Here is a 22,831-nt window from a genome sequence, read left to right on the forward strand (position 1 = left end):
TTTTTTGCTGTTTTAAAAAATTTTCTGTGTGTTTTTATCTTTTTTGGATTTTATACATATAAAGTTCAGACAAATGACACTAGGGATGTGTCTATCTCGTGTGGGTCTTATTTCCTGTTTTTAATCACCTTTTAATGCTTTGTTTAAAATGGTTTCATTGTTGTTTTTTCCCTTTGTCAGTGTATTTCAATGACCCGTGTGAAGCGCTTTGAACCGCCTTGTTGCTGAGATGTGCTACACAAATAAACTTGCCTTGACTTATGTGCTGCAGCATTATCAGTGTTGATTTCTACTAGAAGCTTCCGTTGCTTGTTCATCCTGGTAAAATGTTTCCTGAAGAGTAAATCATTTTTGGATTTTGCTGCTTTGTATTCACTGTTGGACCCTTAAATTCATTCAACATGCAGAACAGTGCAGACGTGGGAAGCACATATAGAGCTGAAGATTTCCCCCAGGGGGACGAGGAAGAGGAGGAGGGGGAGGAGGGTGGTGGGTGGTGGGCGGGTCCTATGGTGATTGGAAACACCTGACACGTCACATTCTCGGGAAAGACAAACCAGAAACTCTAGATCAAGTCTGCTCTTTGGCCGTTAAAAGCACGCTGAGACAGCTTCTCTGAACACTCAGACGAGCCCTCTTCACCTGGACTCATTCACACAGGTAAGAACAAAATACCTCATCCTGTCAAAATAGTGAGATCTACTACCTATGATGATTTTCACAATAAAATCTGCATGTCATTGTAACATCAGTGTTCAGTTTTAAGATTTTTTAAAAATATTAAATGGTTGATTTATGTGGATTTGTGCAAATAAATGAAAAAACAGCTGATATAAACTGAAATTTACAGCTAATATAGACTGATATTTACAGCTGATATAGTCTGTTTCAGTTATAAATATCAGTCTACATCAGCTGTGAACATCAGTCTATATTAGGTGTAAAAATCAGTGTATATCAGAATGAAATGTCAGTATATATATGCTGTAAATATCAGTCTATATCAGCTGTAAATATCAGTCTACATCAGCTGTAAATATCAGTCTATATCAGCTATAAATATCAGTCTATATCAGCTGTAAATATCAGTCTATATCAGCTGTAAATATCAGTCTATATCAGCTGTAAATATCAGTCTATATCAGCTGTAAATATCAGTCTATATCAGCTGTAAATATCAGTCTATATCAGCTGTAAATATCAGTCTATATCAGCTGTAAATATCAGTCTACATCAGCTGTAAATATCAGTCTATATCAGCTGTAAATAGCAGTCTACATCAGCTGTAAATATCAGTCTATATCAGCTGTAAATAGCAGTCTATATCAGCTGTAAATAGCAGTCTATATCAGCTGTAAATAGCAGTCTACATCAGCTGTAAATATCAGTCTACATCAGCTGTAAATATCAGTCTGTATCAGCTGTAAATATCAGTCTACATCAGCTGTAAATATCAGTCTATATCAGCTGTAAATATCAGTTTACATCAGCTGTAAATATCAGTCTACATCAGCTGTAAATATCAGTCTACATCAGCTGTAAATATCAGTCTATATCAGCTGTAAATATCAGTCTATATCAGCTGTAAATATCAGTCTATATCAGCTGTAAATATCAGTCTGTATCAGCTGTAAATATCAGTCTACATCAGCTGTAAATATCAGTCTACATCAGCTGTAAATATCAGTCTAAATCAGCTGTAAATATCAGTCTATATCAGCTGTAAATATCAGTCTATATCAGCTTTAAATATCAGTCTATATCAGCTGTAAATATCTGGTTTACACAGTGAATTCTGACTGAATGATGACTTTAACATGCCGTGTGCGTCCTATGTAAATCTGAAGTGGCGCCCCCATCATGGCTCACGCCAGCAGAAATGCAGATGATGTGAAGACGTTCCTCAAGTCCTGGGAAAAATACGACTCACAGCAGACGATAGACTTCTATGACCGCTGGGCTCAGACATATGAGCAGGTCAGTGATAAGATGTCTGGTGGAAAGTTAAACATGTTTTTTTTCATTTTCTAATTTGTTGTTGATACTCAGCGTTGGGTCAGATCACACTTTAATGATTAGAAATGCAGGATAAACTCCTGCACACTGTTTAAACCACACAACAGCTGAAACATCTCTCAGGTTTTAGAGTAATTCAGGAGTTTTCTCCCTGTTTGGCATGGATTTAGCTGGATTTATAAATGTGCAGACCTCCTGCACGGGCTTTTCTCCACTCATGACAACATCTAAGTGTCAAACTCAAGGACCAGGCGTGCTGACTCCGTCATTATTATGACTGTTTCTCAGATCCAAAGATGAAACACACACTCTAACCTTGCACACACACAGTCCTACATATGTTTTCATTTTGAAAATGTTATGTCTGGTACTAAAAAGTCTGTCAGTCCTTGAAAAATTAGAAGACAAGCCCTGGGTCCATCCAGACAGAGATCCTCATGTTGGTTATTTGCAGAAGCTGGTGTGCCACGGGTTAGAGGCAGTACACCAGATGTTTGACTTCCTGTTCTATGAATGTTGTGCTTTATCTCTGATGTTCATTGGTCGGTTTATTCATCAATCACTGTCTCTAAAGAGAGACAAAGACAGGAGCTGTGGAAGGACTTAGATGGTTGTGAAAAAAAGTAAAACTGTCAAACCTGTTCTGAAAGAAAAGATAATGGATGTATGTTCCAGCCAGTACTCAGACTGGATTTCTTCTGTGATGTAGAAACTCCACGTGAAAAATGGACTCAGTGTGTAAAGACCTTCGTGGTAGCCCCTAAAACTTTTTATGTTAGAAGAGAATAGAAATATTTAACAGGAATAGGTTAAAAAGTTGTACATTTTTATTTTATAAATGTGAAAATCTGTCATAAAAACCTGTCTACATGTGGTTAAAGAGCCCTGCTGTAACATCAACCTCTCGTCTCACCAACAGGACTCAGAGATCATAAAGTACAGGTGTCCAAACATGGTGGTGGACTTCCTCCATGCTAACTATCCTGGGGGTCGTGGGGACGCTCAGGTGTTGGACGTCGCCTGTGGATCTGGACTGGTGGCCAGACTGGTGGGTAAAACACTGAGAGCTGATCATTTCACTGTGCTGCATGTGTTTTCACTTCTCTTTCAGAATGACCAGAACAGAGCGAGAGTTCAAATGTAGACTAATGGGAAATCCAAACTCACCACGGCGCTGCTGAGGTCATGCCAATCCATCCGTCCATCTCACTCAGAAACATGAAAACTGTTCAGACTGGTCCGTCTACATCCATCTGATGGTTTAATAAAGATAACCGTGAAAGACAGTCAGAATGGGGGGGCTTTTTAGAAATCACCTGTTTATGTTTGATAAAGGATCCCAGGACTGCAGAATGAGAGGAACGGCTGATGTAAAGAGGCCAGCATGAACACGGGAGGATTGAATGCTTTATAACCTTTGACGACATCATCCTTTTAAGCCTTCAAAGGATGACCTCCGACATTTTGACTTTCCTTCTAGTATTTTTGACTTTCATTCTCGTAAATGTTGAATTTTCCAATCTCGTAAATTTCGGGGCATTTCAACTTGTATATTTTTGGGACTTCTCATCTTGTAATTTTGAGACTTTTCATCTCATAATATCTGGGCCTTTCATCCCATAATTTTGGGACTTTTCATCTCATAATTTTGGGACTTTTCATGTTATAATTTTGTGACTTTTCATATCATAATTTTGGGACTTCTCATCTCGTAATATCTGGGCTTTCATCTCTTAATTTTGGGACTTTTCACCTCGTAATTTCAGGACTTTTCACCTCATAACTTCGGGATTTCTCATCTTGTAATTTCATGACTTTTCATCTTGTAATTTCAGGACTTTTCATCTCATAATATCTGGGCTTTTCATCCCATAATTTTGGGACTTTTCATATCATAATTTTGGGACTTTTCATCTCGTAATTTTGGGACTGTTCATGTTATAATTTTGGGACTTTTCATATCATAATTTTGGGACTTCTCATCTCGTAATTTCGGGACTTCTCATCTTGTAATATCTGGACTTTTCATCTCGTAGTTTTGGGACTTTTCACCTCATAATTTTGGGACTTCTCATCTCATAATATCTGGGCTTTCATCTCGTAATTTTGGGACTTTTCACCTCGTAATTTTGGGACTTCTCATCTCATAATATCTGGGCTTTCATCTCGTAATTTTGCGCCTTTAACCTCATAATTTCGGGACTTCTCATCTCGTAATTTCGGGCCTCTCATCTCGTAATTTCGGGACTTCTCATCTTGTAATATCTGGACTTTTCACCTCTTAATTTTTGGGACTTTTCATCTCATTGTTTTTAAATTTTTCGTCTCGTAATATCTGGGCTTCTCATCTTGTAATTTCGGGACTTTTCATCTCGTAATTTCAGAACTTTTCATCTCATAATTTCAGGACTTTTCATCTCTTAATTTTGACTTTTCTTCTTGTTACCTATGACTTTTCATCTTGTAATTTTTGAATTTTCACAGCGTAATTGCAGACTACTTATTTCAGTGTTTTTGACTCTTTCATCTCGCACTCTTTGACTTTTCATCTCAGATGTTTTTTTTTACTTTTCATCTCATAATTCTGACTTTTAATCATAATTTTGACTGAAGTATTTTGATTTGATTTTCCTTTATAGACCTTCTAACTTTCATATTTGTGTTTTTTAGGTGGCAGGTACAGGCTCCCATAGAGCAGCGTAGTGCGATATTACCGCAGCATTCATGCAGTCATTCTTTTATGCTACTCTATTTGACTACATGCTGAGAAAATCAGGCATCTGAGTACAGATGTGTTTCCAGAAACAGAAAGAAACTGGCACATGAATGTTTGGATGCGTTGGGCTACGGCGGGCGGAGCACACGGATCCATTTAAAGCTGCATCTGTGGATCACATTTGATAAAACCTTAGAAATCAAACCTCCTCCACCGTGCCGCAGCAACATTAAAGCTCTTTAAATCCTCTCAGCGTCAGCGGCAGCCCCTTAACAGGACAGACCTGTTAATGTTTCTCCTCCTCTCTGTGTCCAGATGAGTGAAGTGGGCTTCAGGAACTTTGTGGGAGTGGACGGCAGTAAAGGCATGCTGGCGCTAGCAGAGAAGACCGGACTCTACCAGGACCTCAGACTGGCCTTACTGGGAACAGAACCACTGCCTGCAGACACCGGTATGCTCATAGATGCAGTCATAATACTAACATGAGAGAAAACAAGGGTTTAACCCTCAGACCCCCTTTAAAAACATCCCACTCTCCCTCTTAAAGCCCTTTCAGGACATTGGATATATTTAGAAATATCAAAGACAAACCTTTTTCTAATGTTTGGTCCTTAACTCCAGCCCTCATCATGTTCAGCAGAGGTGAATTCATTTTCATAATTCAAACTTGTCTCCAGACTCTGACATCCACAGAAAACAGCCAAAGTAGTTTCAGTGTAAATACCTAATCCCTCTGGCCTACAGTCACTGATAGATCCTATCAGCTCAAACAAGGTCATTAACTCCCACAATGCCTCTCTGCAAACAGTGAAAAATGGTGAAATCTGGCTGCATTTTCTGGTGTGCTAATATTTTTACCTCTGAATGACTGAATTACAGAGGAATGAACAGGATTTCTTATTTGTGTGTTGCAGCGGCAGTAGAATGAAATTCAGTGGTTTTAATGGGAGTCAATGAGGCCTAAAGGGCTTTAAAGGGGAGAGTGGGAGTTTGGTCTACACAGTGTGGATAATGACATTTCATAAGTTCATTAAAAAGTTAACATCTTTGTCAAATATCATCATCTCAGCATGAGAACTGCCAAAGAAAGAGCCAAAATAAAACCAGAGAGGCCTAAAAGGGTCTAGGAGGGTCTGAGGGTTAAACTGGTTAGTGTGTAGCTTTCAGAGGTCAAAGGGTCTCTGAGCCAGAACAGGATCTGTACTCCTCCACGACTTTGCTATCAAAGTCCCAAGTTAATGTTTAAATGACTGAAGGGTTCTGCTGCAGACCCCTCTGTGTGTTATTATAATGACTGGATGGTTCTGCTGCAGACCCCTCTGTGTGTTATTATAATGACTGGATGGTTCTGCTGCAGACCCCTCTGTGTGTTATTATAATGACTGGATGGTTCTGCTGCAGACCCCTCTGTGTGTTATTATAATGACTGGATGGTTCTGCTGCAGACCCCTCTGTGTGTTATTATAATGACTGGGTGGTTCTGCTGCAGACCCCTCTGTGTGTTATTATAATGACTGGATGGTTCTGCTGCAGACCCCTCTGTCCTGGCTTCAGTAAATCCTCCTCTCTGGTTTCAGGCATGTTCGATGTGGTGGTGATTGCCGGTGCTTTACGTCATGAACACGCTCCAGTCAGCATCATCAGAGAGCTCTGTCACGCAGCAACACCAGGTAACCAGTCTTCTGTTTCACCAGGATGCTGTTCCCGTCCCTTTTATCAGAAATCCATCATAATGGGGGTAATTCTAGTGTTCTGCTGTCCTCTCTGTCCTCTCGCTGGCTCAATAAGCTAACGATGCGTGCGTACCTTCAGGAAGAAAGACCGCCTTTTTCTTTTCTTTTCCTTCTCTCTTTTTAAAGCCACATTTTTCTTTCAGAAACAGATCACTTCTATGAATATGTAACTATTAACGCGATTTTTTGAATTGCAAAACTAACGCGTTACGTTACTCAAAAAAGTAATCTGAGTACTCTAATGCAGGGTTTCTCAACCTTGGGGTTCGGACCCCATTGGGGGTTGTGAGACAATGAGAAGGGTTCACCAGATGCCTTAAAAACTCAGAATATTTTTTAAATAACACAGTTCCCACTTTACACCAATTTTACCAAATCTTAACCCGTTTTCATCACTTTTTAACACCAATTTTAGCACATTTTTGCCACCTAGAACCCATCTGTGTTAATTTTATACCTTTTCCACCACTTTTTTCTGCCTGTTTTTGTGACTTCTAAACTAATTCTTGCCACCTTCTGCCTATTGTTGCCTCATCATTAGTGGGGATGCTGAGTAAGCATCCACACTACTGAGTTTCCCGTCTGACATTTTTAAAATTCTTCTTCTTCTTCTTCCGCGTCCGCTTTCTCCTCCTTCATACTTTGTCGTATCGACACCGTTTAAACTTAAAAACAGAATCCTTTCTCCGTCATTCGACTGCTATGACTTTTCTCATTTCTTACTTTTATAATTTTTAAAATATTAAATAATGTTAAACAGATGGCAAAATTTCACAAATCTGTACTTTTTTCAACTCCTCATAACTTTGGCATTTCTTTGGCTATTTTCACTATTTTACTATCAAACTCTTCAGCTTCTTGTGCTCTTTTCAGCTATTTATAATACTTTTATATACTATTTACACTTTTTCAACTATTTTGTTTTTTGCTGATCAAACTTTATCAAGATTTTGTCTCTCAGACGTTTTACAGTGGAGTACATGGAGAGGCTTAGAGTGATGACATCATCACTAGAGTGCAGGAGAAGGGTTGTGAGAAGAGGCAGAACTTCCCAAACAAACTGCTCTCCTGAAAAAAATATTTGGTCCACAGTTATAATATAAACAACAAAATGTAGCCACACATCTCCTTTTACTCACAACAAAGATTTGAGGTCGACAGGATCAATGGTTTTGGCACAATGAGCTTGAAAGCGTGACCAACACCCCTACAGCCGTTCATCTACACTAATATAAATTTTCATCCTGAGGTTCTCAGTGGGGGCTTTTGGATTTACTTTTTTAACTCACTCTTGAAGTATGATTTTTAGCTTCCCACATATAAAAATATATCACCACGTTCCACAACTTCTGCTGATTCTCACGATACCTTTGGTTTTCTGCTAGCTTTCACAACTACAGCTTAAATGGACTTTGTTTGAGTGCATGTTCTGGCCACTCAACTCAGTTTTCTGAGCTGTTTTTACAGAAGCTTTCACAGGTGTGACTAATTAGCTTTGATCTCAGTGTGACTGATTAGCTATGATGTCATACAGGCTTTGATCACCATAGCAACCTGGGAGTCTTCCAGACACACATCAACACTCTCTTAAACTGTCACATACAAGTGGCTTTGATTTATGGTTTTAAAGCTCTCATCTGAACAATATTATAAAACAATGTGCTGAAGAGTAAATCTGGAGACAAAATTCTAAATGGATCTCTTTTTATTTATTTATTTATTTTTTACATTTTTCGCTAATCAGATATTGCACTCTTCAGCTTTTATGCAATTTTCAACCATTTTTATGGGTTTTTTTTAGCTATTTTTATGCCTTATAGCTATTTATGGTAATTATTTGCTATTTTCAGCTATTTTGTGCTATTTAGCTAGTTTATGCTATTTTTAGAGACTCTTTAAGATATTTTAAGCTATTTTATGCTACTTAGCTATTTTATGCTATTTTAGAGACTTTTATGCTATTTTCAGCTATTTTGTGCTATTTAGCTATTTTATGCTATTTTTAGAGACTTTATATGCTATTTTAAGCTATTTTATGCTATTTAGCTATTTTTAGAGAGTTTTATGCTATTTTCAGCTATCTTATGCTATTTAGCTATTTTATGCTATTTTTAGAGATTTTTATGCTATTTTTGGCTATTTTATGCTATTTAGCTATCTTATGCTATTTTTAGAGAGTTTTATGCTATTTTCAGCTATCTTATGCTATTTAGCTATTTTATGCTATTTTTAGAGATTTTTATGCTATTTTCAGCTATTTTATGCTATTTAGCTATTTTATGCTATTATCAGGAATTTCTTGTGCTACTTTCAGCCATGTTTTTTTTTGTTTCTCAGCTATTTTCAGCAGTTCTTCCACAGTTCAGCTCTCAGCATCCCCACACAATTTCAGCTGAAATTGCATTTTTAACTAATTGACACTATTAACCACTTTTTGCACCCCTTTTTGCCCATTTTAACCACAGTCATTCTATTTTTGCCAGTTTATAGCAATTTTCCATCCAAGCCCACCTAATTTCCCTCAATTTTTTGCACTTTAAAGCCATTTCAGCTGCTTTTTAATCCACTTTTTGTACCCATTCTTACCAGTTTAATCATTTTTTGGTTATTTTTTTGGCCACTTTTATCTAATTTTTGGCACTTTTAACCCAATTATGTTCTTTAAAAATCCAATTTCAACACCTTTTCCACCATTTTTTGCCATTATTCACTAATTTCATTAGTGATCGTCATAATCTTCATGTATTTCTTTGGTTGTTTGAATATATGTATTTAACTTTCTCCTCCTCCCACATCCTACCATATCTTTTGGAATATTATCATAGGAATCATAATTTTTATTTTAGATTTTATAATCTTCTTCTATAACTGTCATTTAAGATCTACTTGTGTCATTTTCATTTTTGTTATTTTTCCTTGTTATACGTCCACATTTTGCTCCTCCCTTCCAGTTTGATTTTACAGAGCTCCTATTCTGCTCTGATTGTTGCTTATTTTTCCCTGAGTTTTTGCTCTTGCTGTGTGTAAAGCACTTTGTAAACAACTGTTTTTAAAAGTGCTATATAAATTAAGTTATTATTATAATTTAAGCATTTTTTTACCCATTTTAAATATGTTTATAACAAAGTTATTTCATTTTAAGCTTAACCTCCAGTAGAGCATGATTTGTTGACCTCCATGGGCCCCCAGTTTGGCTGGGCCCCAGAAACCTTCCCAATTATCCCCTTTATGGACGGCCTTGTCTCCACATGACTATTCTTGAACGTGCATGGCTGTATTCAGACAACTTCAGGTCCACTTCTGATTCTTCTGTCATGGATGTTTCCCTCCAGGCGGCTACGTCTGCATGTCCAGGGTGGACCTGAGCTCTGAGGTGGGACGGACCTACAGGCAGAGGATGGAGCAGGAGCTGCAGCAGATGGAGGACCAGGGTCTGTGGAGACACGTGGCGTCTGCAGAGATGAAGGATTACATGATGGATATTTCTGAGCTAGACAGTGACCAGTACCTCACTGGGACCATGCACCTCTACCAGAAAGCTGCACGTCTGCACTGAGGATGATCCTGATCCTGATCCTGAAAACCCTCGCAACCAGAGCAGACAGAGTTTCAGAGAAATAGCTGTGTGAATGTTTACGACTGAGTGGAGGTTTTAAAAATAAATGTGTTCATCACTGAAATATGAATGTGAGTCGTTCAGTCCTAGACAAGCAGACGTGAAGCTGGTGTGTGTTTAGTCCAGCTATTCTCACAGTATAGTCCATTTACAGGTTACCTGGTTGACTTCCTGTAGGGTAAATCTACCTGAGAACATCTGAATCAAAATGATTAAAACCTTAGTCTGAGAAAGAGAATCTGGTTCCAGTCTATTTGGAGTCAAATTCAGAGTCATGACTTCAGAGTTGATCTTTCTCTAGATCAGTGAAACTCAACATGTGGCTCTGTTGTGATGATTTGTGGTTCTTTTAAAAATTAAGTAAAATTGGAATAAAAGTAGCAAAAAAAAAAAAAAAAAAAAGGAAATAAGGGCAATGGAAATATACAGACAAAACAGAGGTTGATAATTAAAGCCTACTGTGTAAGTGTGGGAAACAAACTGATTATTGTGACTGCAATGAATACTTTCTGAGGTCAAATGATCCTATTAAAGGTTTTCTGGGGGGATAATTTTTCACATTACAGCTGGACAAAAGAGGCAAAAATCTGTCAAACGTTGTATATGTGGGCAGAAAAATTGGTTTAAATGGATTTAAAGTGGCAAAAGTGTGTTAAAGGATGTAGACATGGGTAGCAAATGTAGTCAACATTCAAAGAAGTGGCAGAAATGGACAATGTGCCCAAAATGGGTGAAGTTGGTATAAATGTGCAGAACAAATGGTAGAAAGAGCTACAGCTGTGGCCCAGATTGGTGAAAAAAGGGGAAAAAAAAAGTTTAATATGCAAAAATGGGTTAGAACTGAAGGCCTGGTCATGTGGAGGGATGCATGGACTTCCTGTAGAGATGAACCATCCCACTGATGAACGGCTCCCCCTGCTGGCTGAGGTGGGTGTCTATCATGTATCTGTCACAGTGATTGGTTCCTAGCAGACTCCAAAGCCCCGCCTCCTCCATCCGCCACAACTCTGAATGCAGCTCAACCCGATATCTGTCACTGTCTGCTCCTCTGTGGTTGCCTCGGACCAAACACACCAGACCACCTGTAAAACACACACCAGACCACCTGTAAAACACACACCAGACTACCTGTAAAACACACACCAGACCACCTGTAAAACACACACCAGACCAGCTGTCATAATATATATATATATATATATATATATATATATATATATATGTATAGGTCCTGCAGACCTCCCAGGGTCTAACACTCGGCGTCATGGTAAAGAAGCATGGCCTTTTGATTGTTTCTCTTTGCAGATATCACTGCTTGCCCCCCATCAGCAGTTCTCCACTACTGTGATGTCATCTGCAAAATAACCATTCAGGATTCAGACCAACAGGTGGATGGTTACTCACCTGGCCTTGCAGCCTGGCAGAGCTCTCTGACAACACTGACCGGAATAAAACCTGGAGCCAGGGCACCGACCAGGATCACCACATCAAACATGTCTGAATACAAGAAGAAGAAGAAGAAGAAGAAGAAGAGTTTTAAATAGGGGTGTAACGCTATCGCTAATACCGCGGAACCAGAAGCATCTAAACACTGAACATGTGACGGTTTCCAACGGTGCGTCTTTGGGCCAGAAAGTGTAGTATTTTTTTTAGTGAAGCAGGGTAAAAAGGTGTGGAAACTACAATTCCCATTGGCCCTTCAGTACCCACCATGCATTGCGCTCCACTCACTTGCTTGATTCTACTGCATGAAAATGGTGGATGGTGGGAGAAACAAGGGAGAGACGAGTGACGTTTGTGAATTTGGGACGCTCCAGTGACTTTAAAATCTGACGTGTGGAGACAACTGTTACTCTGAGTTTGATAAAATACAGCCATAAATACCATACCGTAGACTAATCACCGAGGTAAATACCGTACCGTAGACTAATCACCAAGGTAAGTACCGTACCGTAGACTAATCACCAAGGTAAGTACCGTACTGTAGACTAATCACCAAGGTAAGTACCGTACTGTAGACTAATCACCAAGGTAAGTACCGTACTGTAGACTAATCACCAAGGTAAGTACCGTACTGTAGACTAATCACCAAGGTAAGTACCGTACCGTAGACTAATCACCAAGGTAAGTACCGTACTGTAGACTAATCACCAAGGTAAGTACCGTACCGTAGACTAATCACCAAGGTAAGTACCGTACTGTAGACTAATCACCAAGGTAAGTACCGTACCGTAGACTAATCACCAAGGTAAATACCGTACTGTAGACTAATCACCAAGGTAAGTACCGTACCGTAGACTAATCACCAAGGTAAGTACCGTACTGTAGACTAATCACCAAGGTAAGTACCGTACCGTAGACTAATCACCAAGGTAAATACCGTACTGTAGACTAATCACCAAGGTAAGTACCGTACTGTAGACTAATCACCAAGGTAAGTACCGTACTGTAGACTAATCACCAAGGTAAATACCGTACTGTAGACTAATCACCAAGGTAAGTACCATACCATGGACTAATCACCGAATACATTAAATAGGGACCTTAATTACTCTGTTTTTTTTTTTAATAATACGCTAAATAGGGACCTTAATTAATCTGTTTTTGTTTTTATAATACACTAAATAGGGACCTTAATTAATCTGTTTTTTTTTATAATACACTAAATAGGGACCTTAATTAATCTGTTTTTTTTAATAATACACTAAATAGGGACCTTAATTAATCTGTTTTTTTTTTTTTAAATAATACACTAAATAGGGACCTTAATTAGTCTGTTATTTTTATAATACACATTAATAGGGACCTTACTTTATCTGTTTTTTAAAATAATACACTAAATAGGGACCTTAATTAGTCTGTTTTTTTTTTTTAATAATACGCTAAATAGGGACCTTAATTAATCTGTTTTTTTTTTATAATACACTAAATAAGGACCTTAATTAATCTGTTTTTTTTTTTTATATAATACACTAAATAGGGACCTTAATTAATCTGTTTCTTTTTATAATACACTAAATAGGGACCTTAATTAATCTGTTTTTTTTTATAATACACTAAATAGGGACCTTAATTAATCTGTTTTTTTTTATAATACACTAAATAGGGACCTTAATTAATCTGTTTTTTTTATAATACACTAAATAGGGACCTTAATTAATCTGTTTTTTTTATAATACACTAAATAGGGACCTTAATTAATCTGTTTTTTTTTTTTATAATACACTAAATAAGGACCTTAATTAATCTGTTTTTTTTTATAATACACTAAATAGGGACCTTAATTAATCTGTTTTTTAATAATACACTAAATAAGGACCTTAATTAATCTGTTTTTTTTTATAATACACTAAATAGGGACCTTAATTTATCTGTTTTTTTTATATAATACACTAAATAGGGACCTTAATTAATCTGTTTTTTTTTATATAATACACTAAATAGGGACCTTAATTAATCTGTTTTTTTTTATAATACACTAAATAGGGACCTTAATTAATCTGTTTTTTTTATAATACACTAAATAGGGACCTTAATTAATCTGTTTTTTTTATAATACACTAAATAGGGACCTTAATTAATCTGTTTTTTTTTTTTTATATAATACACTAAATAGGGACCTTAATTAATCTGTTTTTTTTTTTATATAATACAATAAATAGGGACCTTAATTAATCTTTTTTTTTTTTTTATATAATAAAATAAATAGGGACCTTAATTAATATGTTTTTTAAAATAAAACAAAAAATAGGGACCTTAATTAATCTGTTTTTTTTTATATAATACACTAAATAGGGACCTTAATTAATCTGTTTTTTTTTATATAATACACTAAATAGGGACCTTAATTAATCTGTTTTTTTTATATAATACACTAAATAGGGACCTTAATTAATCTGTTTTTTTTTATAATACACTAAATAGGGACCTTAATTAATCTGTTTTTTTTTATATAATACACTAAATAGGGACCTTAATTAATCTGTTTTTTTTTTTTATATAATACACTAAATAGGGACCTTAATTAATCTGTTTTTTTTATATAATACACTAAATAGGGACCTTAATTAATCTGTTTTTTTTTATATAATACACTAAATAGGGACCTTAATTAATCTGTTTTTTTTTTTTATATAATACACTAAATAGGGACCTTAATTAATCTGTTTTTTTTTATAATACACTAAATAGGGACCTTAATTAATCTGTTTTTTTTTTATATATAATACACTAAATAGGGACCTTAATTAATCTGTTTTTTTTTTTATATAATACACTAAATAGGGACCTTAATTAATCTGTTTTTTTTTATAATACACTAAATAGGGACCTTAATTAATCTGTTTTTTTTATAATACACTAAATAGGGACCTTAATTAATCTTTATTTTTTATATAATAAACAAAATAGGGACCTTAATTAATATGTTTTTTTTTATATAATACAATAATTAGGTCACTTAATTAATCTGTTTTTTTTTTTTATATAATACACTAAATAGGGACCTTAATTAATCTGTTTCTTTTTATAATACACTAAATAGGGACCTTAATTAATCTGTTTTTTTTTATAATACACTAAATAGGGACCTTAATTAATCTGTTTTTTTTTTTATATAATACACTAAATAGGGACCTTAATTAATCTGTTTTTTTTTATAATAAACTAAATAGGTAACTTAATTAATCTGTTTTTTTTTATAATACACTAAATAGGGACCTTAATTAATCTGTTTTTTTTATAATACACTAAATAGGGACCTTAATTAATCTTTTTTTTTTTTTTATATAATACACTAAATAGGGACCTTAATTAATCTGTTTTTTTTATAATACACTAAATAGGGACCTTAATTAATCTGTTTTTTTTTTTTATATAATACACTAAATAGGGACCTTAATTAATCTGTTTTTTTTTATAATACACTAAATAGGGACCTTAATTAATCTGTTTTTTTTTTATATATAATACACTAAATAGGGACCTTAATTAATCTGTTTTTTTTTTTATATAATACACTAAATAGGGACCTTAATTAATCTGTTTTTTTTTATAATACACTAATTAGGGAACTTAATTTTTATTTTTTTTTTTTATAATACACTAAATAGGTACCTTAATTAATCTTTTTTTTTTTTTTATATAATACACTAAATAGGGACCTTAATTAATCTGTTTTTTTTTATAATACACTAAATAGGGACCTTAATTAATCTGTTTTTTTTTATATAATACACTAAATAGGGACCTTAATTAATCTGTTTTTTTTTTTATATAATACACTAAATAGGGACCTTAATTAATCTGTTTTTTTTTATAATACACTAAATAGGGACCTTAATCTGTTTTTTTTTATAATACACTAAATAGGGACCTTAATCTGTTTTTTTTTTATAATACACTAAATAGGGACCTTAATTAATCTGGATTAATGCTGATGGTCCTTGTAGGGTTCCTAACATGTAATCCAGTTCATTCCAGGAATGAAAAACCTTAAACAGTCAATGTTGTTGTGAGTGTACCGGTGTCTGCAGGCAGTGGTTCTGTTCCCAGTAAGGCCAGTCTGAGGTGCTGGTAGAGTCCGGTCTTCTCTGCTAGCTCCAGCATGCCTTTACTGCCGTCCACTCCCACAAAGTTCCTGAAGCCCACTTCACTCATCTGGACACAGAGAGGAGGAGAACGTCACACCAAACAGTCCCAGAGTCCACACAACAGGACCGGCACGAACCCAGAACTCACCGCCTTAGCCACCAGTCCAGATCCACAGCCAACGTCCAAGACCTGAACCTCCTCACGACGCCCAGAGAAGTTTGAAAGCAGACAATCCACCCCCAGATCAGGACCCCTGTAGTTCAGTAGCTCTGCATCCTGTTGGTTAAGAACAGTTTAATCAGTGGATGGAGAGCTTAGTTAATCATGTGACAGTACTCTGAGCTGATACTGGTCCATGGTTTAGTACTGGTTAATGGTCCAAGATTCTGGTTCTTGGTTTGTGATGCCTTCACGAAGTCAATAAAATGTAGAAAAAAACAACTAGAACTGAACCTGACAGCAAAATACTGTATCTGGTGTACAATAACTGGACAGTGAAAGCACTGAGGTCCATCCATCATCTTTCTGAAGCCTTTTAAAGAATTTAAAGGATGACATCATCAAAGGCAAGGATGGAATGTTTTAAAAGCTTTGATGACATCATCTTCCTAAAGTCTTTAAAAGAAGGGCGGACTGACGGAACATGGAGAGACCTGCAATCTGACCAGAGGAGGGGGTCATTACATCCAACCGTCTGTCCATCCAACCATCTATCCATCCGTCCGTCTTTAAAAGACTTTAGAAAGATGATGTCATCAAAGCTTATAAAACATTCCATCTTTGCCTTTGATGATGTCATCCTTTAAAGTTTTTAAAAGGCTTTAGAAAGATGATGTCATCAAAGCTGAAACATTCCAGCCTTTCCTGATGACCTGGTATCTGGTTGACCTTAATGCATTGTTAATGTAGAATATAATCGAGCCAATGCAATCACAGTAACTTGGCTTCTGATCTCCAGACTCTGAATCAGAGCGGACGTTTGAGCAAAGTCTGAAGAAAATCTGTCAAAGAGCTCCTCGGACATCAGCCCCGACAGATGGACAGACTTCATCTATGTCCATTCTTTCTCAAGAATGAACTAGAGTTTGGAGGTCAAGGTCAACCCCCCTGCCCCAGAAGCCCCTTTTTCTTGTCCCAACACTGAACTATAACTTGGTTTAGTCCACTGACCTGATCGTACATCTCACAGCATGTGTCGTAGAACTCTGTAGTCTGCTGTGAATCCGGAGAGGACCGAAGGAAGGCCTTGATGGTGTCCACACTTCCCCTGGAGTCTGACATGATCAACTACAGGGAAAGAAAGACTCAGACATTACCACCACATCCAGGATTTATTCCCAAGGTTTCCAAGCACAGTCTAAGAAGGTTTGAGAGACCCACTTTTGGTCCTGACCAAAAGAGAGTTTTAACAGCAGTCTTCCTCAGTAGTTAGTCTTCCTCAGTAGTTAGTCTTCCTCAGGAGTTAGTCTTTCTCAGTAGTTAGTAGTCTTTCTCAGTAGTTAGTAGTCTTTCTCAGTAGTTAGTAGTCTTTCTCAGTAGTTAGTAGTCTTTCTCAGTAGTTAGTAGTCTTTCTCAGTAGTTAGTAGTCTTCCTCAGTAGTTAGTAGTCTTTCTCAGTAGTTAGTAGTCTTCCTCAGTAGTTAGTAGTCTTTCTCAGTAGTTAGTAGTCTTTCTCAGTAGTTAGTAGTCTTTCTCAGTTGTGGGTAGCTGCTCAGTAAAAGTCAAGGAGTGAAGAAGAAGAGAGAGAACAGAGGTTGGACTACACTGCCAACTCCCTGCTTCTGAGCCAAAGTCTACACCTGTGTAGGTTTATACAGAGTTTAAGACACGCCCCCTTAGTCAGTCACACTGTCACCATCGGCGACATCTCTCTGCAGAACAAAAACACCCCGGCCTGTCATAGATAACCTCCATTAACAGATGAACTCCTTTAACACATGAACTCCATTGACAGATAAATCATGAGTGAAACGCTGCAGATGGAACTAATGGAATGTGGAGAGATCTGCAGTCTGACCAGAGGAGCCTCATAACATCCAACCATCCGTCCATCCAACCATCTGTCTATCCAACCATCTGGTCAATGAAACATCTATCCATCCAACCGTATGTTCATCCAACCACCTGTCCATCCAACCATCTGGTCAACGAAACATCTATCCATCCAACCGTATGTTCATCCAACCATCTGTCCATCCAACCATCTGTTTATCCAACCATCTGTCCATCCAACCATCTGTCTTTCCAACCATCTGGTCAACAAAACATCTATCCATCCAACCGTATGTTCATCCAACCATCTGTCCATCCAACCATCTGTTTATCCAACCATCTGTCCATCCAACCATCTGTCCATCCATCCATCCATCCATCGGTGTGACCCACTTTAACATGCCTCAGACCTGGGTTCCGGTCCCAGCCCACAGCTGAGAACCTTGGATCTTCCACTCCTCCCCTCAGGCTGGAGGCCTGGGGCCATCCCAGAATAGACAGCTGTCTTCTGCGTTCCCAGCTTTATTTGTTGAGAAGTTCACTTGTTTTTATGGGGAAAGCTTTTTTATGAATAACAACAGTAAATGCTTGTTTTTTTTGTTTTTATTAGTCCTACCAAGAAACTGGGGGCCACATCACCCAGCCCAACTTTCAGAGGGAGTCAGAGACCTGTAAAAGAGGGGCCGGTCTACCCAAGACCCCCATCCCAAATGTTAACAGGACAGTCTAACCATCAGTGCTAAGACGTGCTAGAGGAATAGATAAAAGCAAGCCGGTCTGCTCTTTGTTCTGCAGCTACAGTCAATATTGACAGAGACAGATCAGGAAAGACACAACTGAAGGAGGACGCCACATCCTGGAGATTAAAGAGTCTAACAGACAGATTTATACCTGTCACCTGAGAACAGGCCCAGTTAAAGCTCTCAGAACACCTATAACAGTGTTACTGCCAACCAAAGAGCCACACTGTTAAAAAAAACATACATTTGGAAGAGCCACAATCTAAGAGGTGAAAAGTGGCAAAAGTGGGTGGGAAGTGACCAAATAATGAGTTAAAAGTGGCAAAAATGTTGCAAAAAATGAGTTAAAAGTGGCAAAAATGTTGCAAAAAATGAGTGAAAAGAGACCAAAATGGGCAAATGTCAGAAAAAAAAGGTGTGAACATTTGCACAAAAAATGGCATTTAATTGCAAAAGACAGCCTAAATGGGCTAGAACTGACAAAAATGGGCAAAAAAATTGCAAAAAGCAGAATAAAAGTGTCAAAAACTGGAGAAAAGTAACAAAATAGAAGTTGCAAAAATGGGCTTAACACAGCAAACACTGGGTGAAAAGTAGCAAAACAGGACAGAAAGTGGCAAAAATGGTCCACAAGTGACAAAAATGGCAAAAATCAGAATAAAGGTGGTAGAAATGGGCAAACAGCAGTGTAGTGGCAATCTACTGACCAAGAAGGCCACTGGAGGGAACTTGAAGTCATTTCCAACTCATGGTGGTTAAAGAGGAGGAGATCCGCCGTGTTTTAAGATGAGCACTTTATTAACGATTCATTGTCTTAAAAACACCTACAGAAGTGTGTAGTACAAAAGAAAACACGGTAAGACTCTGACCAACACTAACATAACCACCCAGGGTTGAAAAACTGTGTGGCTTCCCCTAATTCATGATTCCCTGCACCCGTTTACCTGTGACTCCCTTTTCTTGGCGTGTGGCTGTGATTTCCACCTATGCCCAGGTGCGTGCAGTGACATAGGGACAGCTGCAATGTTTACATGCAAATCACAAAACACTACGAAACTTCAAATTGGCGACAACAAGCAGCATTTAATTGCAAAAGCAGTTTAAATGGGCGAGAAGTGGTCAAAAGGGGCAAAAAAATGCAAAAATCAGAATAAAAGTGGGAAAAATAGGCAAAATGGGAAATTAGCAGCATTTAATTGCATAAAGCAGCTTAAATGGGCGAAAAGGGGCAAAAAATTCCAAAAATCCAGATAAAAGTGTCAAAAATGTGCTAACAGCAGTAAAAATGGAATTCAAGTAGCAAAAATTGCAAAGAAGGGTGATGGAAATATGCAGACAAGAATAGAGGCTGACAGTTAAAGCCTACTGTGTTGGACACAAACTGATTAATGTGACTAATTTCTGAGGTCAGATTTTCCTTTTTGAAGGTTTTCTGGGGAATAATATTTTAGATTTAGACACTAAAGAGCCACGCGTTGAGTATCAGTGACCTAGAGGATGATAAAAATGTATTTAACCCACCAAACATCTGATTCAATAAGTTTAACTTTCAAATATTCTAGATTCAATCATCGTTAAAGGTTTTAATCCTGATGGTGACGGCTTACAGCTCCGCCCACTGACTCAGATATCACAGTACTGTGGCGGGACGACTGCTAACGGGACGGTCACTGGAAAACACTGAACAAGGAGGGAAGACACGTGCTTTATCAGAAATTCAGTTTAACGTCTAAATTTAAAGATAAAACGATCCTTCTGACAGTGAAACTCACTGACATCCGTCTGATGACTGGAGTCCACTAATCCGTCTGAATGATGGTAAATATGACATCAGGCAGAAATGGTCCATTTGTCTGAAGCAGTGCGGCGGATCTCTGGTCTTATGTTAGCACCATCATCATAAAAGGAGTTTCCAACACTTTGGTTTCAGGAAACGGCTCAAAAAGTGAAGCTATGAAGTAAAACTGGTCGTCACAGGAAAGAGAAGATCTCTGCAGGAGAGAGAAAGAGGAAGAGAAGTCTGTTTCCTTCTTCATTTTTAACTCTAGAGAGGCGCTGATTTTATATTTAGCTCTGTAACACAGGAACAGCCGGCAAGGAAGGATGGCAGAGAGGGCCAAAAAGCAGCTGTGGGGCTTCATGTTCATGCTGGCAGGTAAGAGCAAACCTTCTTCATCATGGTCTTAGTCTTCATCATTTCTCTAGTGTGGTCTGAGCCGCGATAGGACAGAAAAAACAAAAATAGTCATGACAGAAACAGGACTGCTTCAGTTTCCTCAGGACTCTGACAGTCCTCTAAACCCGTCCTCTGTAGACCACCTTCACTGGTCTCTGAGTCTTTATGGAGCTACAGTCCCAGATGAATCCTCAGGTCTCTGAGTCTTTATAGAGCTACAGTCCCAGGTGAATCCTCAGGTCTCTGAGTCTTTATAGAGCTACAGTCCCAGATGAATCCTCAGGTCTCTGAGTCTTTATGGAGCTACAGTCCCAGATGAATCCTCAGGTCTCTGAGTCTTTATGGAGCTACAGTCCCAGGTGAATCCTCAGGTCTCTGAGTCTTTATGGAGCTACAGTCCCAGATGAATCCTCAGGTCTCTGAGTCTTTATAGAGCTACAGTCCCAGATGAATCCTCAGGTCTCTGAGTCTTTATAGAGCTACAGTCCCAGATGAACCCTCAGCCATCACCAGGGACGTTTCTGTCCATGTGGTCTGATCTTTCCTCTCTCTCCCACCATGCTGGCTGTGTTAGTGCATATGGGCTCATTTTTTAACAAAGTTTATTTCTAGGCAGATTTTTGAATTCAAAGTTCAGTTTCTCTAACAGGTGAGGGGAAAATTGTGAAACAACTTTACTAGCTTTAAAGCCTTTAAGGACAAAAATGTCCACTTCCAAAAAACTGCTGTAAAAACTTCACAGATTCATATTTTTTTCTGCTTTTTTTTTTGCATAAATCTCTTAAACAACTTCAGCTGTGCTCAAAACTACCAAACATTCAATGACTGTGAGGATTTTAAGTCAATGCTGTTTAATCATTAAAAAAAGGTGAAAAAGGTGAACTCTTCCTTTAACCAAATGTTGGATGTCTGGGGTGTTATTTCTAAATCCAGCTCGGACATGTCCATGATTAGACAACATATTGACTCTGATGCATTTTTAGTTTTTGTGTCGCATCAGATTTAAGATTTACTACCCTTTAGAGTCACTAAGGACGAAAACGTCCACTTCCACAAATAACAATAAAAATAGAACACGTTCATATTTTTCCTGCTTTCATTGGTCAGAACTTCAGTTCTGATTAAAACAGTCAAAAACTGGATAATTTTCAGGATTTTAACCCTTTAAATGCCACTTTGATTACAGGATGGTCATATTTTTTCTAATAAAACACATAAAACAGTAAATATTTTCCAGATAACTAACGTTGGGGGGTGGGGGTGTTTTTGTTTTTAATCAGTCCTGGGTTTGTCAAACATTAGCCCAGATACTGACTCTGATGCATTTTTAGTTTTTGTGTAGCATCAGATTTAAGATTTATCATCCTTTCAAGTCATTAAGGACACGTCCCATTGACTCCCATTCAGATCACACTTTTTGATCTTTAAGTAATCAAACTGGCATTTAAAGGGTTAAAATCCTCAAAATGATTGAATGTTTGGTAGTTTTGAGCACAGCTGAAGTTGTTAAAGAGATTTATGCAAAAAAGCAGAAAAAATATCAACATGTTAAGTTTTTATAGCAGTTTTTTGGAAGTGGACATTTTTGTCCTTAAGGGCTTTAAAGCTAGTAAATGAAAGAGATGCCTGAGGGTTAATTTCTCTCTTGCTGAGCTGATCCTGACAACACACTTCCTGATGAGGGCCTTCACAATAAAAGCACTTTAAAAAAAACAGCTCCTGACTTCTGCTGTGAAGGATTTGTCAGCAGTATTGATCAATGACTAACAGCTCTTCGGCATTAGCAGCGACTAGCGCTGACACTCTTACAGCTGCTCCTATGACCTCTGACCTCCTGAAGTGTTCTCTGAGTCATCGTAGACTGAAAACAAGCAAATCATCAGTAAAAACACAGCTCTGTGAGGCCACTGTAATACCAGTCACTGCAGAGCCCGATAAGCCCCAAAAGGTTGACAGAGACACTTTGCAAAGTCAGCACACTCACTTCATGTTCCTGTTGTTATAGGCGTTCCGATTTACCTTGGGACAGTCCCGTTTTCAGGATTTGAGTCCCAACAAAAACTACACAACCCCAGTATGTCCTCTTTCTGTGTTTATCCCAATCAGTGCTGTAACCGAGGCAGCAGCTGTTTAAAGCAATAGAAAACAAAACCTAAGGACTGCATGCCAAAGCTCGCCCCGATTCGTCAGTACTTGTGTCAATCAATCTCAGAGTACAGGCTGGACCTGTTGCAAAATGTTAGGATGACTA

General features: G+C 37.5%; 3 protein-coding genes across 3 annotated transcripts in view; 2 read left to right on the forward strand and 1 right to left on the reverse strand.

The window, feature by feature from the left end:
- The first annotated feature begins 532 nt into the window (after positions 1-532).
- LOC121513907 (methyltransferase-like protein 27) lies at positions 533-10,145 on the forward strand. Its single transcript, XM_041793930.1, has 6 exons — positions 533-660; positions 1,848-1,977; positions 2,936-3,064; positions 5,048-5,183; positions 6,310-6,402; positions 9,798-10,145. Exons 2-6 carry the CDS (start codon positions 1,861-1,863, stop codon positions 10,019-10,021), a joined length of 699 nt encoding a protein of 232 aa, XP_041649864.1. The 5' UTR covers positions 533-660; positions 1,848-1,860; the 3' UTR covers positions 10,022-10,145.
- Positions 10,146-10,933: 788 nt separating this feature from the next.
- LOC121514212 (methyltransferase-like protein 27) lies at positions 10,934-16,954 on the reverse strand. Its single transcript, XM_041794313.1, has 5 exons — positions 16,844-16,954; positions 15,821-15,949; positions 15,604-15,739; positions 11,486-11,578; positions 10,934-11,163 (listed from the first exon to the last, which is right to left on the reverse strand). Exons 1-5 carry the CDS (start codon positions 16,952-16,954, stop codon positions 10,934-10,936), a joined length of 699 nt encoding a protein of 232 aa, XP_041650247.1.
- A 3,503-nt stretch (positions 16,955-20,457) lies between these two features.
- The window catches only part of LOC121513231 (coxsackievirus and adenovirus receptor homolog), a 16,729-nt gene continuing 14,355 nt past the window's right edge, over positions 20,458-22,831 (forward strand). The window contains exon 1 of the mRNA XM_041792831.1: positions 20,458-20,559. Coding sequence (XP_041648765.1) covers positions 20,508-20,559 — 52 coding nt within the window. The 5' untranslated portion in view covers positions 20,458-20,507. The remainder of the gene's footprint in view (positions 20,560-22,831) is intronic.

The sequence above is a fragment of the Cheilinus undulatus genome, linkage group 8 (assembly GCF_018320785.1).
Source record: "Cheilinus undulatus linkage group 8, ASM1832078v1, whole genome shotgun sequence".
NCBI lineage: Eukaryota > Metazoa > Chordata > Actinopteri > Labriformes > Labridae > Cheilinus > Cheilinus undulatus.